At 34.5% G+C, this 16,620-nt stretch overlaps 1 protein-coding gene across 4 annotated transcripts in view; it reads left to right on the top strand.

The window, feature by feature from the left end:
• Window positions 1-16,197, top strand: part of LOC123528914 (VWFA and cache domain-containing protein 1-like) — a 29,788-nt gene extending 13,591 nt beyond the window's left edge. For all 4 annotated transcript variants that reach the window (XM_053521504.1, XM_053521507.1, XM_053521505.1 and 1 more), the window contains exons 10-24: window positions 1,516-1,651; window positions 2,139-2,415; window positions 3,376-3,487; window positions 4,055-4,220; window positions 4,785-4,921; window positions 5,207-5,379; window positions 5,764-5,874; window positions 7,571-7,675; window positions 8,212-8,314; window positions 10,316-10,411; window positions 10,654-10,788; window positions 11,589-11,698; window positions 14,026-14,151; window positions 14,498-14,628; window positions 14,980-16,197. In XM_053521504.1, coding sequence (XP_053377479.1) covers window positions 1,516-1,651; window positions 2,139-2,415; window positions 3,376-3,487; window positions 4,055-4,220; window positions 4,785-4,921; window positions 5,207-5,379; window positions 5,764-5,874; window positions 7,571-7,675; window positions 8,212-8,314; window positions 10,316-10,411; window positions 10,654-10,788; window positions 11,589-11,698; window positions 14,026-14,151; window positions 14,498-14,628; window positions 14,980-15,383 — 2,322 coding nt within the window. In that variant the 3' untranslated portion in view covers window positions 15,384-16,197. The remainder of the gene's footprint in view (window positions 1-1,515; window positions 1,652-2,138; window positions 2,416-3,375; window positions 3,488-4,054; window positions 4,221-4,784; window positions 4,922-5,206; window positions 5,380-5,763; window positions 5,875-7,570; window positions 7,676-8,211; window positions 8,315-10,315; window positions 10,412-10,653; window positions 10,789-11,588; window positions 11,699-14,025; window positions 14,152-14,497; window positions 14,629-14,979) is intronic.
• Window positions 16,198-16,620: the final 423 nt, after the last annotated feature.

The following is a 16,620-nucleotide window of genomic DNA, read 5'->3' as shown; positions in this document are numbered from 1 at the left end:
CCCAGAATGTTGAAACTTAATAGGATGATTGGTCATGCGGAGTAGATGACCCTTAACGATTTTGGGGTCACTCTATTAAAGGTCAAGGTCACAGGGGACTGAACATGGAAAACCATTTCCAATCAATAACTTGAGAACCTCTCAACCCAGAATGTTGAAACTTCATAAGATGATTGTTCATACAGAGTAAATGACCCCTGTTGTTTTTGGGGTCACTCCGTTAAAGGTCAAGGTCACAGGGGCCTGAACATTGATAACCAGTTCCGATCAATAACTTGAGAACCACTTGACCCAGAATGTTGAAACTTCATAGGATGATTGAACATGCAGAGTAGATAACCCCTATTGATTTTGGAGTCAGTCAATTAAAGGTCAAGGTCACAGTGGCCTGTTCATGTAAAATCATTTTTTGGAAATAACTTGAGAACCACTTGACCTACAATGTTGAAACTTAATAGGATGATTGGACATTCAGAGTAGATGACCCCTATTTATTTTGAGGTCACTTGATCAAAGGTCAAGGTCACAGGAGCCTGAACAGTGACTTGAGAACCACTAGACCCAGAGTGTTGAAATTTAGCGGGATGACTGGACATGCCAAGTAGATGATCCCTATTGCAGCCAACCATCAGTGTCTCTTTGACTTTCGCTCCTGACCCCTATTGACTTCTTGCCTATAGGACTTTGCATTTGGGGAGACATGCGCTTTTTTACAAAAGCATTTTCTAGTTACTAAATGGATTATTCAAACTTAAAATAGTTGTTCGACATCATCACTCACATCATATGACACAAGGGCCATAACTCTTGCACCATTATTTCATGAATTATCTCCCCTTTTCATTTAAAATTTTGGGTTAAAGTTTTGATGCACTTTCACTCTATCTCAGAGATTTGATTCAGACTTAAAATATTTGTTCCACCTTATCACCCACATTATACGACACAAGATACTTAACTCTGTAACCAATTTTTCATGAATTATGCCCCCTTTTACTGAGAATTTAAGGTTAATTTTGATGAATTTTCACTATATCTTAGTTATTACTAAATGGATTTGATTCAAACTTGAAGTAGTTGTTCCACATCATCACCCACATCATATGTCACAAGGTGCATAACTCTTGCACTAATATTTTATGAATTATGCCCCCTTTTTGCTTAGAATTATACTTATTTAGTGTTTTGATACACTTTATCTTTATCTCTCTTATTAAAACTTTTTGGCACAGACTCAAGCTATTGTGCAATGTCTTCATCCACCATTGGAGTCATTAAACACTCAAGTGACAGCTCCAGCTTCCTCAAATGTGCCCAGTTTCACTTATGATCCAGCATCAAAACAGTCGAGTGCACTGTCTCCTGTGACAGCTTTTGCTGAAGTTAAGAAGTATCTAAAAAGATATTATCACAGTGACATAACAAACAGAAAAACAGCAAACGACTTAGTTTACAATTCAGTAGATGTTTAAAGTAGATATAATAAAAAAACAATATTTATGTTTCTATTAACAGCGAGGTATATTTGAACATATCGAAGATCCATCCAAGCTTCGATCATCCATGGCGTCATATTATAACAAATTTAGCAAGGACAACACACAACAGGAGGCTACATTCACTGTTCCATACTACGATCTCTTTGGTTTAGGTAAGGTTTTTGCTTTATTTACGCTAAGGCAGTTCGTCTCCATGTTCAGTGTGGATTCTGCCTTATTTCCATAGATGGAGGAAATGCAGTGAAAATGCAAATAATAACGTGCAATATGTAGTAAGAATATTACTAAATTTAGGCGTATATAAAATTTCTATTAACTGAAAAGTTCAGACGATGCATAACACTATCAGTAGTTCTAAGGCTAACTTCATGTATTTTAAAATATAATATCTAAAAAAAATCAACGTTTAAAATTGATATACAAGCTAATATATCAGACATAGGGAAAGTTTAATCCTGCATATACTTTTCTTACCGCATTATTGGGAATTAGTTGTTTTTTGTATAACATAACATAACATAACATAACAAAACATATCATTTATATAATGGAAGCATATTTTCATTGATTTGCTTTTAATGGAACACGTCACAAAAAGAAAGATTTAATGGTGTAAAATGCTTTTCTTAATGTTTTCAGGTCTACTGACGTCGCTCTGTCTGCCTGTTTACAAACCAGATACTTCTTTGTTCGGAGTTGTGTGCTCTGATCTGACAATGTCAAATCTCGTGTCAGATATCACCTACTTCCGGCAAGGAGAAAACTCGTATTCTTTTATTATTGACGGTAGAGGGCGTACTCTAATGCATCCTCTACTACCTTTGCCATCTCAGGCAAGCGATGATCCAATTTACGTTGACATTCAACATCTAGAGAGACAAAGTGCAGCAATGGAAGTTATTATGTCCATGAAAAGGTATATGGTCTTGTATGAAAGTTCAGACTGTAAGAGTGAATATGAGGCTAACTATCAAGAAATTAGTTTTACCACCAACAACTCCTGTTTATTTTCCGTAGACCATCCGGTCGAAAAATGATGTGCCTATTCTTGGTTTACTATTAGTCTGACCATGTATGAACGGTAGAGTTTTCATATGTTTATGGAGTTTTGAATCTCTTTTTGTTCATATATTACACTCTCACATCGCCCAGTTATTAAAGCGAGATGGAAGAATGGTGATGATATGATAGCAGAAGGGTTCTGGTAGGTTATTAGGATAACGATACTGAGATCGATTTTAGGATGGCGTTTAGGTCATCCGACTAACCTACTATCGCAGTCCTACCATTTTAGTGTCGCTATTCAATCATAATGGCACCCTACCATCGCCGCCCTATTATCCTATCATCTTATCAGCCTTTTCCCCTACCATTCTAACATCCCGCCATCCTACAGTACAACGGCCTACAATTATCATTCTGTCATCGCATCATTTTACTCTCCTGTCATCCTACAATCCTGTCAATCGCCTTTTATTACCTTGGGAGACATTAAACCCAATGAACAGACAGTATTGCTTCTGTTATGTCGTTTTAATAAACTAATTTAGCTCTTAAATCCTTGTTGCCATTTGGATTTCTGAAAAGTAGTTTGGGCATCAGTATCACACGTTTCGTTTTGGGCTCTGAAAATGTTTTCATCTAGTTTGACCATTGTCTTTGGGGTTTGGGCCCTTTTCCAAGAAGTACCATTTATGACAGTTGGAAAGTAAGGCTATTTAGATATGACTTTTAAACATGTTGATAATTACTGAATTGGTAGTGTTTCTTAACTCGTCGCCGGCGAGAAATATAGAAATTTCATATATGCTAAGGTGAATTCTTAGGCTAGATTATTTAGCCATGCCATTAACATGTTTCGTTTTTTTATATTTAGTGGAATTAGTGGTAGTAAAAAGTTTGTTTCAACAAGAACAATTTCACGAGGAGATATTTACTACGAGGGCATAGAAACAAGAGCCGTTGAGTCGACTTACTCCTGGACACCGGTAAATGATTGATGTTTAACAACTTTAGATAATACAATTGTCTAGCAAAAGTGGATAAGTAATATACAAAGAAAATTTAATGCTGCCTATTTTGTTTGAACAGATTTTGTCGTGTATCAGTAACGATTTTACAATTGTTAAAGAAGTCGTTTGTGCCTGTATATTAGTTTTGCTATGGTATAATTATTTTTATATTAGTTTAATAGTTTTGCAGTTGTTAAATTGTGATCTGGTTTGTCCGTATGTTAGTTCTGCAATGGTTCAACTACCTTTCTCTGCTTTGTCCGTATATAAGTTTTGCAATGGTTAAACAGACCTGCTCTGTTTTTCCATATAATTAGTTTTGCAATGGTTAAAACAACTTGCTCTGTTTATGTTCGTGTATTAGTTTTCCTACATTTTCAAATTAATAAATGTTCATTATTTTATAATGGTCATGCACTATTATTGTATATAGTATAAACTTTGTGTAAGTTTCTAATTGTTACAAACGATATACTTAGTGTATCATTTAACTATAATGCAAAATATTTTCTATTGTTTCTGTTTTCAATTGTCGTCACACAGGTGCCTAAAAGCAATTTCTCGCTGTGTATCGTTGTTGCATCGGGAGACGTTCAATCTACTATAGACGCCTTGCAACCTAAAACAGATACTTTTTTCTATCATAGGATGGACCTCGCAGATAGCCTACATTCAAGTTGCAACCATTTTAACAGATATGCTACAAGTGGTAGGTCAACATTATCCTGTAATAAACAAATAAACTTTAAACTTCGTTTGAGAAAGACCTAAGATGACCTTAAGGTATCACTGATCCATAAAGGACTCAAACCTTTCAGTGAAGAAAGTCTGAATGTGGACTCAACGTTGTTACTATTTCTCAACATTTGACCATTAATGTTTTAGTATAATAGAGGTGCTAGGGGTAATGGGACGTGTTGCATTTTTGATAATCTCTAATGGTGGACAGATACGATCAAACTAAGCATTCTACTGCGTTGCTTAGTTGCGTTCTGTGCCGCTACATTGCACATCAAAAATTCTTTAAGTGTCTAAACATGGCGTAAGAATGATACTTTTAGCTACTTACCACATAACTTATATAAATTTTCAAATGTATTAAACAGTTTTGAAATTTGTATTAAGCATGTTTGAAATATTGGTTGGAGGCAATACGTAAGTATTAAAAGGGAAATTAAAGACATCCGTCTATCTAGCTATGCCATCGCTTGGAGTCGAAAGGTTTAAGAAGATGATGTTGTTAACATATATAATAAATATATTTCTGTTTTAGACAAATCTGCTGTAATGATAACCGCAGGAGGGTTTATAAACCCATCCCTCTATTTAGAAACGGAAGAAACAGACCACGAAACGGAAAAATATACAAACTTTATCACAGGAAAAACAGGTCAAAACCCTGGATTTAAGGTATTTGGTACAAACTTACTCGTGCATTTAAATGCAAGTTAGTCTTCGATTTATAAGCAACCATTCTCTTCCGAGTAAATATAGCTTAGATACATTATTCAGTATTTTTAATTGATATATTGCTTAAGACTTTTCAAGGAGCCGAATATAGGACATTGTTTCTATGACATGTATCAGCAAATTAAAAATACAATTTATTCTTCACTTTGCCGAAAATTTTAGTTATAGGACATTGTATACTGAAGAAAAAAGACAAGAAATGAAATATGTGTTATTATTTTTCAGCCTTCAATTATAAACTCTGTGACAGCATCTTACAAAGCTGAGGAAATATGGAGAAATAATCCAGAAGCTGGAAAAATGGTGATATGGCGGTACATAGGAACTACAGATGGTGTAATGCGCATGTACCCAGCCGTACAACTTCCTAAAAACTACGATCATACCAGGCGTCCTTGGTACAATATTTATTTTAGATATTATTGATAATTTAATTATCTAAACACATCTATTCATAATAAATATGTGTGATTTTGATGATATCTATGTCCATTGGTCTTGAAATACATTATTAATGATAATAAAATCAATAAGAAAACAATTTGGAAACATCTGTTATAGTAAAATTAAATGGGCATTGTCCCAAAGGACCAGAAAATATAACAACACTGAATCCAAGTACGGGGAGACTTTTTACAACTGCCACACCGCACTTAAAGACATGGTATTGGGATATACATAACTTTGTCTTCATCTTTGTGAAAAAAAATCAGCCAAAATTTAATGCAGATCGAATTAGTGATAACATCTCCAATACATAATGCCATATCTAATCATTACAGGTATGAAAGATCTATCGCTAACAAAGGAAAACTGGTACTTTCCGCACCGTATGAGGATCAATGGGGTTCAGGATTTCTAATTACTTTATCAACGGCTATAACAGAACCTGGGTAATACATTTCATAATCATTTCATTAGCAAATGAATATACATTTTACTTGAATCTTTTTTATTATTTAATGTGCTCGAGAATGTTTCGATCTGGGATTGCAAGAGAAATGTAATTTGTTTGTTGGGGTTTTTTTTGTTGTTTTTTTATTATATTTTTTTTTTTGTTTTTGAGTCGGCTAAAGGCTGAAAGCCTTTTGACGAGTCCTTGCTGTTCAGCGATTCTCTAAATGGACCGAATAACACGTGAAGGGATGTAGTTCCATTAGATTTCTCAAATTTCAAACAGTTCACTGCATGAATGAAGTTAAGTTGTGTCAATTCCCTTTGCTATGACCAATATACGATGTAATCTGTCATATTTATAACTTGTAATTGTGCAATACTCGAATGTAACTCATTAAGCATAAATGTGCATTTTAAGAATTGCGCAGGCTTACAAAGCTTGCGTAACATCCAGCGAAAGACAAAAAATAGTTCCACAGGGCTCCAGATAAGATGCGTATTAGCGTAAATTACGTATAGAAATAATGCAAATACGCATGTCTTATAATTTCTAAGCGTATAAAAACGTATATAAAATTACAGAAACGCACACAATGCTTTTTTAAAAACAAAATCTGAATCGTCTGGATGCGTTAGGTAACATAGCCGGTCAGCCTTAATTCTCCCACATTGAACGTATACACGCATCGTATGATTTCTATAAACTTTGCGTGGGTTGAATTTTGCAGTCAGTAAACGGATAAATTATCGGAAGAAGAAGCTCTTACTGGTTTGTTTAGTTACTACGGATATTAAAAATGATTTTAATTCTTATTTTTAGAGAAATAAACAAATCGGCGAAACATTAAATTGTATTTTCTTGTAGTTTTTGAAATCGAAAGTAGATCGTCTATGTTTGGCTGCTTTCACGAAACGAAACAACTTTTTTATGAAAAGATTTAAATAAGAGGTAATTTAACCGTAAACTTCAATGTCAGATACTGCCAATTGCTGCTAAATGTCTCCGTATCATCACAATTTGTAAAATATATTGTTGAAACTGGAGAAAAGTGTAATCGTATCCGGATATAATATTTTGGGTAAATATCGAGCTGTGTTATGAAATTTTAAGAAAAAAATCTAAAAACAAATTGAAACTGGTAGACTATACTGTCAGTACATCAATCATTAGCCGACTCAGGCCATTCAGGCCTTTGATTTTGTTTTGTTTTGTTTTTTATCGCCGTTTTTCAACAATATTTCATTCATGTAACGGCGGGCAATTGACCTAACCAGTGTTCCTGGATTCTGTACCAGTACAAACCTGTTCTCCGCAAGTAAGTGCCAACTTCCCCGCATGAATCAGAGATTAAAGACGAATGATTTTAGAAACAATGTCTCTTATCAAATTGTCATGGAGAACATACGCCCCGCCCGGGGATCGAACTCACGACCCCGCGATCCATAGATCGGCGCTGTCCCTATTGAGCTTAGCGGGCGGGCAAGAGAAATGTAAAGGTAGGCGTAAAATTCAAAGTTAAAAATATCAAGCTACCACTTGACTTGTCAAGCTTTAAATTCGTGCAAACGTGACACGTGCATTAAGCTGAAAAAGTGCTTACATCCAAGTATGCCAGTGAGCTCAGCTTTTTTCGCTGCGATAGCATATTCTAGATGAAGTGCAGTGTTATCACAAAATGATTTGCCTTTTAGGTCGTCAAAAAGAACGTTTGCTATTACTGGTACGGACTTTACCATAACGTACTTATACAACACTCTGATTACAAAGTACGAAAAATGTGACAGCGGTGAATACGAGTAAGTAATTTGTCTGGTTAATAATCTATTATAAAAGCCTTTGGGATAATGTGTCAAAATATTTCTATTATATATCAGTTTCTTCTCTTAATCAATATATTTATGTTTGACAAGGATATTTTTTATCATGAATTATGTTAAAGAGGCAGAATGACGGGCACAGTTTTCGGAGGTAAATACCTGGAACGAAATGGCACAAAGAGATACACTACCTTTGTTGACTAATTTCATCTTAGAGCATATTCTGTATGCTTCTCTAAGTTATTTATTTGATCATGTACAAATACAGTCCAACCAGTCTGTAGAGAAAACACTTAGAAAATGACAAAAATGGTCCCTGTTGACAAGTGGTCCTTGTTGACAAGAAGTCTCTCAATACATTGAATAAGTAAATTTACACTAGTTACTGCCAAAGGAGAAGAGAAGTTGTTGTCTTCATGTGCACGTTTAATAATAGAGGCCTTTATTCAAAATTATTTTATGTTTGTAAGTATTTGTCTGGAATAAAAGTAGTCCAAAAAATTTAATTCTTACAGATGCTTCCTTATAGACGACAGTGGTTTTGTCATTTTGCACCGTGACTTCGTTGAGACAACAACAAAGAGACCAAATCTAGAAAACGTTCATCTTACATTTAAGGTAACTTGTCCTGGTGTTTTGATCACGCACTAACAAATATTTTGAAAACAAATAGTATATTTGGTTTAACTTGGGTTTTTCGGCGCACACAGTATATGTTGTAAGGCGCCAAACATGACTAAAATCTCATTTACATTGATATAGATATGGAATCAAAACTTTTATACCTGCTGAAATCACAGAGATACAGCAAAACCAGTGTTCAGACCCTATTAGTCGCCTCCTACGATCATGCAAGGGTAAAAACTAGTATAGCCAGTATTATTATTATACATAATTTATTTTATGTCGATTGTGAAGGAAGTTCTACAACTTATATTAATCACTCTCGACACCTCATTCCTGATGGAATCCATCGCCACGAGAGTATGAGAGATGATGTCAGTTTCTCTTTTAATGCTGAGCGCCAAGCAAGGGAGCTACTGGTACCATTTTTCACGTCTTTGGTATGACGCGGCCGGGGAACGAACCCACGACCTCCCGCACCCGAAGCGGATGCTCTACCACTATAGCCAGCAATCAGATAGGGTACATTTATTAAGGCTTGATTTTGAAATGATGTTCTGAAGACTCCATCATTGAATTTGGGTCAGTAACAAATATCCAAGTAGGTGTATACCAACTTTCGCGCTGGTATTATCCGTCCTCTCTATAAGACCTATAATTGTATGCACCTGTTTTTTCTACATTTAATTTGTCTAGTTGGCATGCCTGTATACACACACTATTTGCTATTTCAGTGGTGGTCATGTATGTACATGTTAACCGTTATTTTGGTCACAATATGTTTTTTACATTTTTTTCTGACAGTAGATGGAAATATATTACACCCGTAATTTCACGTGCGGTTACGTATTTGCATTTAGTAACTGGGTTTTTTTTTTTGATCAATGCTTGATTCTCGGTGAAATCCGGAGAAAGCCAAAATCGCATATGGTAAATGAATCTACTGAATGATAAAGTGTACAACCTTAATTTTCCTGCATAAAGTATAAACACAGTTATAACCGAATGAAACCTTTAATACAAAGTTTTAGTGTCTTTGGACTACGACATTAATGATAACAAGTCGAAAGAAGTACATGTTTAAAAAAGCATAACACAACGGAATTATCTTTTTTGCTGGACCATTTGAAGAATAGATAGAGCTGTTGACCTGATGTATTTGTCGCCCTCGGCGTCCACGTCCCGATTTGGTTAAGTTGGATATACGCTGGTGACTCAGTAACCACCTTTGGGAATTAATTGAAACTTCAAACACTTGTTCATTGTAGTGAGACAGATATGTACACAGGTTCTGTAATGTCACTTTACTTGTTCACAAAGAATTTTTTTTGTATTCATTTCTTTAAATTTTCGAGCGACAAGGCATTTGAATAGTCGATCGTTATTATGTCCTCCAACATCTCTTGTTAACGAATATCATTGATCTTTATTTGTACATTCCGTCGTCAAAATTAAAAATATCAGTAAATTCCTGCAAGGGAAAATATTGATTGTGTACAAACAACAACAGAACAACATTTTTTGATGACATAATAATCAATGTGAATGAATATTAACTGCGGCTGCAGGGGGCAACAGCTGCAAACAGCTGCAAACAACTGTATACATTACATTGCAGCAGTGTAGAAAAACCGACAAAAGTACAAATTTTCTCTTTTGAATAGAGAATAGTCTTCATAGCATCTTTTATATGTAAAGCATTAGCACAGCTGCTTATAAATGAGCCGTGCCACGGGAAAACCAACATAGTGGGTATGCGACCAGCATGGATCCAGACCAGCCTGCGCATCCGCGCAGTCTGGTCAGGCTCCATGCTGTTCGCTTTTAAAGCCTATTGGAATTGGAGAAACTGTTAGTGAACAGCATGGATCCTGACCAGACTGCGCGGATGCGCAGGCTGGTCTGGATCCATGCTGGTAAAAACCTTTTTAAGTTCCCATTGGATTTTATATTTTTGATGAATCTTTCGTCTTATTTAAATATGTATACTTACAGGAACCTGCAATTGCAGATGATTTAGTAAACAACAATATCATGGCAAAGGCGCATTGCATTGATTTTGAAAATATTAAAGAACAGTATAGTTACAGGGTAAGTGCTCTTGTGATTTTTAGCTGATGAAAGAATGAATTTTAAAATAAAGAATTTCGTATATAACTGTACAGTAAAGACTGTTGCATCATGCTTAGCAAAGTTCATAGCGTAACACCCGCGTCATGTGTTTTGATAAAACAATAATATATTTTAGGTAATAAATACGTTCGTTTTTTCTCTTCATTATAACTATTTTGTATCAATTCGTTTGAAAAACCTTGCACGTCTACATATCACAGGTAACTACTGCATCATCTGGTCGGGACAGATTTTCGTCTTATGCCAAGTATGAAATCAGACCTGTCCAAGACACAAATGTCTTCATTATCATACAGCAGAAACTTTATATACCAGGAAAAACAATTTGTTGCCAAGTAAGTAAAACTTCACTGGTACAACATCAATAAAGTAAGGAGCTATACTATAGAATCCTGTCATTTCCCTTTCAATGCATCAGAACAGTTTTAAACGGACATCTCCTAAATACTTTACTAGTAATTGCTGAACCCACCTAGCAGGACTTCGGATTTAAGGAACTCGTTTTATGTGGCGTAGTAATCAGCCAAGTTTTGCTTACCATACATTTTGAACTCGTAGGAGAAATAATTTTCTCATATTAAACAGAAAAAAAATCATAGAATATATAATACCTTTTAAAATATAACCATAATTTAAATTGACTACAGAGCAGTATATAAATATCATATGGCAGCGTGTGTGACATTGATATTGTCAACCCAAGGGCAGAATGTCACCTGAGGCGAAAGCCAAGTTGACAATATCAACGTCGCACACGCTGCCATATGATATTTATTTTATTATACCGAACAAAATTTAATACATAAAAAGTTTTAAAATGTTTTTAATAGTTTCATCTTTAGCGCAGTAATCGCCTGTGTACACATTGAATAGTGACGTCGCTACTATATCTGTACAAGGGAGGCAATCAATTAGCTAAAAAATTGAAGCAGTTAATTGCCCTTATATGACATTCAAAATATCAGCGCGGTCACATGACCTGACAGTCACTTTCGCTTGGTCACGTGTTAAAAAGGTTGAAAATGTTTTTTATAGTCAAAATATCTCTTTCTCGGGTAATGGGATTTTATCATTGTAGACAAAAGAGAGGTATAATAATGTCAAATATCAAAACGTATATAACTATACATTTCAGACCTATGGAATATCACCGAATGCACGTGCATGTCGAACATCGAGATGCGATTGCCTCTGCTACAAAACAGCCAACTTCAATTTCTGTCGGAATGAATATGTGCTTCTTAAGTATGTAAATCTATAGAAAACATGTACCTCAGACCATCTTATCTAGCTTACAACAATACTCGTTTGATTATTTGAACAAACTACCCATATTGAACTACATTTATATACTACAACTATTTTTTTTTCATTGAACAAGCAACCGTGTATTGATAAATGCACGTTTAAATGTTTGGTATAACTTTCTTTAAAGGCATTTTGAGCAAGCCATCATATCTTGATGAAGTATGGTTATATACAGTTATAATATACCTGTCTCTGTTAAAACACGCGTACGCTATAATGACGTCACGTTAACGTGCGGTGACGTCAATGTTTTTGTTGCGACCAAGAAAGAGCGCTACTATACATTATCTACTGTTTTAGATTAAGGGCATATTAGAGTTGAACTAATTTATGGCAAAATCATGTTTTAACACTATACACTCGATCGGTAATACGTCGTACAAATAATTTCACTCGGGCTGCGCCCGACGTATGTGACCGCCCATCGTGCATAAATAGTGTTCATTTAAAAGCACTCTTGCTATAAATTATTTCTTAAATACAGTTATATAAGTTGTCATTTTAGACGAGCTAGGATATCTTGGTGAAGTAAGTTTACGAGTAAATAGATTTATAGAAGTTGGCATTTTGAGCAAGCTAGCATATCTTGGTGTGGTTTGTTTACATATAAATAGGCCTACATTTATAGAAGTAAGCATTTTTAACAAGCTAGCATATTTTGATTAAGTGCGGTCACGTATAAATGCCTTTTGAGCAGCTATCATACCTTGATGATCGAAGTACGGTTATGTACAAATACAGTTATATAAGTTGGCATTTTGGACAAGCTATAGGATATTTTGGTGAAGAACGTTTACGTGTAAATACATTTATAGCAGTAAGTATTTTGAACAAGCTAGCATATCTTGGTGAAGAACGTTAACGTGTAAATACATTTATAGAAATAAGTATTTTGGAAAAGCAAGCATATCTTGGAGGAAACGTTTTCGTGTAAATACATTTATAGAAGTAAGTATTTTGAACAAGCTAGCATATCTTGGTGAAGAACGTTAACGTGTAAATACATTTATAGAAGTAAGTATTTTGAACAAGCTAGCATATCTTGGTGAAGTACGTTTACGTACGAGCTGATTTGAAAATAAAAGTTCTATTGCTGTTTCGGTCTTTTTAAAATGCTAGCATGCATGACGTTTTCAAAAAAGACCACGGCTGTTTTTGTTAAGATCAAACGGATTTAAACATTTGATTTTGTAACTATCGTTTGATGCACCTTTTGTCTGTAACAAGGATGCTCCTTAACTTCTCTTCATGTATAAGATAATATTATTGAAATTATACATCAGTCTATTGCACTGCGAGAGACGAAAACGCGTTTGATAGCTTTTTACTTTATCGTTAAAAAATTCTTCACAAAAATTATTCAAAAGATGAATCTTGACTTTGTGAATGAATTTTTATAAAACTTTCAGGATATCACAAAATAAAAAAAAATGTTTTCGAAACTGTCAGTTGTCCGATTTTAGCACAGGGGAGAATACATTTTTGAACATAATATTATAAGAGGTTTTGTATCTCAAAGATTAAAACAGATCCTACTACCACCCTCAGCAATCTTTAAAATGATTGTAGTGTAAAATGAAGCCGCAATTCAAGAAAACCGTGTTAAGCAATAGATGGAACAAAATGCATGTAGTTCCTATGGTTTTGTTAATTTTCCAGGAGAAGGTTTTAAATAATGTTGAGATAACTTGTGTTCAGTCCTGTTGTGAAGTGTGATAAAATGATTTTATTTAGAAGCGCGTTAACGTAAAATTCATTTTGTGTTTATAATGCTATTTTGCGATTTTTAACAAGCCAGACCTCACAAATGTGAATTTATAGCTTTTTATTCGTAACACCAAGAAAAAGAATTATTGGTCAAAAACGGTAGCAGAGGTCAATGTTTATGTATGTCCTGACACAGGTCATTGTACATTACACGTGCAGCTGAAAAAAATCCATATTTTTGGTATAACTTACTTCTTTTTCTTTTTCGGTAATTGTGCAATAACGTGGTATTTTACGGGCTTGCAATCAGAATTATTCTACACTTCAAATAATATTAAAACAGTTAAGAAATTTCGAAAAATATATCCAAGTGATTAATCAAGACTATGTTACTGCGTTGGAAATTACACATTTACCGTGTGGAGATATATGATGTACGTAGGCAAACAAATATACTTTTTAAAGATTGTGTCATTTTTTTTGTGAAGCGACTCCGTAAAAGTGTTCACCTTCTGTTGAGATATGAATGAACATTGTACACTTATTTCATGTTTCAGCGATGCAGGACCTACATGTTCACCTCGCACCCCAACTTTAGAAACAAAAAGTATTTCTGAAGTTGACAAGATAAAAGGTCTTTCAAGATGCTTCGTAACAAACTGTGGACAGCAGACGACCAAGAGGTACAATTTATTGCGATATATAATATCCAAATCAAGTAGTTAATTTTGTTTTAGACATACTTAGGGAATAAAAAGACTGTCCATGGCAATATCATATTTCGTTTCTACGATTATAATAGATTGAGACGGAAATCATAGCTTTGGTTCGTTCGACATTCTCAGTTTCACAATATGGATATGAAATTTAGAAAAGAATGTTCAAAATATTTTTATTTGTCAGTAGATCACTGACTATATATATTAAGCTTATCATTGTCATTGGATGCCTTTTTAGCAAAGGCGCAAATATACATTTTTCAGGAGAAAATTAAAATACATAGAATTGGTTAATGTTAATTTATTATAGCGGTTGCCATGGTATATCGGGCTGCAGTTGGTGTTCGAAAGATAGAAATCTTAGAAGTTTACCGTCACCGTATTGCACAAGACAAGAAAGTTGCTATTTTGGAATCGAAAGCCTGTCGCAATGCCCATCTGGTATGATTGACTTATACTATGTTAACCCTTTATTTTTTCACAATATTCATTTTTTAAGTAACATACAACAAATATGTCGTCACTATGTAGTGAACTTAGTTAACAGGATAGTTAAAGCATTATTGTTTTTGTTTTATTTTCATAAATTATCATATTTTAAAACGACCCAAATTAGTTTTTATTCTTATCTTAGTTATCCAAAGTAACCATACAGTCTGTTTATAGTTTTGGGAAAAAACTTATACTAGCATTTATGTTAACAAACATTATATATATTATCTAGCTTTTAAATCAAAATTTGAAAGAAAAATAAGAATTAAATCATTTAGATTTTGTTTTCAAAATGTTTAGGAATCTGTGAAGCTACCACACCGTCGCCTGATGAGGAAGAAAGTGATAATAAGTCTAACATAATTGGTGCAGTAGTTGGCTGTGTAGTTGCTGTAGCAGTTATTGTTGGGGTTGGAGTGTTCATCTATAAGAAGCGGCATACACCTCACAGTTGTTCTAGCAGGACTGCTGCAAATACTAGCAACATGCCAACAAATACAACATTTTCAAGAGACAATCCCGCATTTGATACACAGCCAAGTGTGACATATAATAATCAGCTTAATGCTGGTAATGGTGCATTTTACGACAATAGACCTCCTCAGGTACAACCATCTGCCCCGAATCAACAGATGTCGTCACAGCATGTGGCTCCACCTACGTACGACGAGTCACAAAAACATCCTCCGTATATGTACCCATAGTGATATATTTCTGTTTCTTGTGTCTTTCCCATAATATTTGATGTCATTTATCAACAGGTATTTACTCAGTATATGTCTATGATTTTATATGTTATTTGTTATGAATTTTCATATTGAATAAGGTCTGTGCACAGTATGCGTTTTAATGATGCATACAGTATATGATGAAAGATGAGTGTTGCAAAAAACATGCAGTTGCTAGATTTTGAATAAGTACACTTGTGTATTTGAAATGATAAATATATTGGACTACGTTATAACAAGATGCTTCATAAAATATATTGTACGTATCCGATATGGATTTTTGTACATTATTTGATGACATAAACGTTATATACTTCCATGCATTCTAGGGCCGTAGTTTCATCTGTCAGTCTTACTTCACAATGCTAGGAGTGGACTCTAGCGAAATATGTTAATTTACCATGTTTTCTTTTGTAAACTGAGTATTACTTTGTAGATACTTGTTATCTCGCCAGTGGATGTATAAAAGTTGGATGTTATGCGCACCCTAAAGTGTGCCAAATATCGATATCTGACACCAGAACTGATGACCTCTGATTTCTGCCTCATGCTGCTCATATACGTTTTTATTCAGTGCAAAGTTTTACTTTATTTTGTATTTAATTTTAAACATATGCATTAATGTTTGATATTTCTATGTGTGTGTACTTGTATTACTTAAATCTGACCCAGGCATATCAGAAAATAGACAGTAATAGTGTATGGTGGTGTGTGTTCTTTATGTATGTTTGGTTCATCCTCTACAATATGTATTTTTACTCTGCTAGAAATAAAGATATTCAAAGTTTAACAGGTCCCTTTAGATTAAGAAAATAATTGAATATAACATGTACAAGCACTATGTGCTTTATAAGAACGGTTTTGGGGACTATATGTTTGCGCTTTACTTGCCGTCAGCCTTTTCATCAGTCAATTTGTCCTTATTTTCGTGTTACAGTTAGATGTTATCTCCATCGAGGTATTTTATTTTTACTTGGCACAATCGTTCCACATAATGAGACGATGTGCCATGCGCAACATCCAGACTACAGGCTCAATGTCAGAGGTTAACAGGTTCTTTTATCTTTCCATTTTAACTCGACTATCCATCAAAGGATTTTGATATTGTGACGATATGACGATATGCAACTCCCTAAAAGGTCAAGATCACACTAGTATGTCGAAATTAAGTTTCATGTTTCTTGTCCGTTCCGTAACACTGCCATCCGTGATG

Source organism: Mercenaria mercenaria, chromosome 13, assembly GCF_021730395.1.
Source record: "Mercenaria mercenaria strain notata chromosome 13, MADL_Memer_1, whole genome shotgun sequence".
Taxonomy (NCBI): Eukaryota; Metazoa; Mollusca; class Bivalvia; order Venerida; family Veneridae; genus Mercenaria; species Mercenaria mercenaria.
This window is presented reverse-complemented; position numbering and strand designations above follow the sequence as displayed.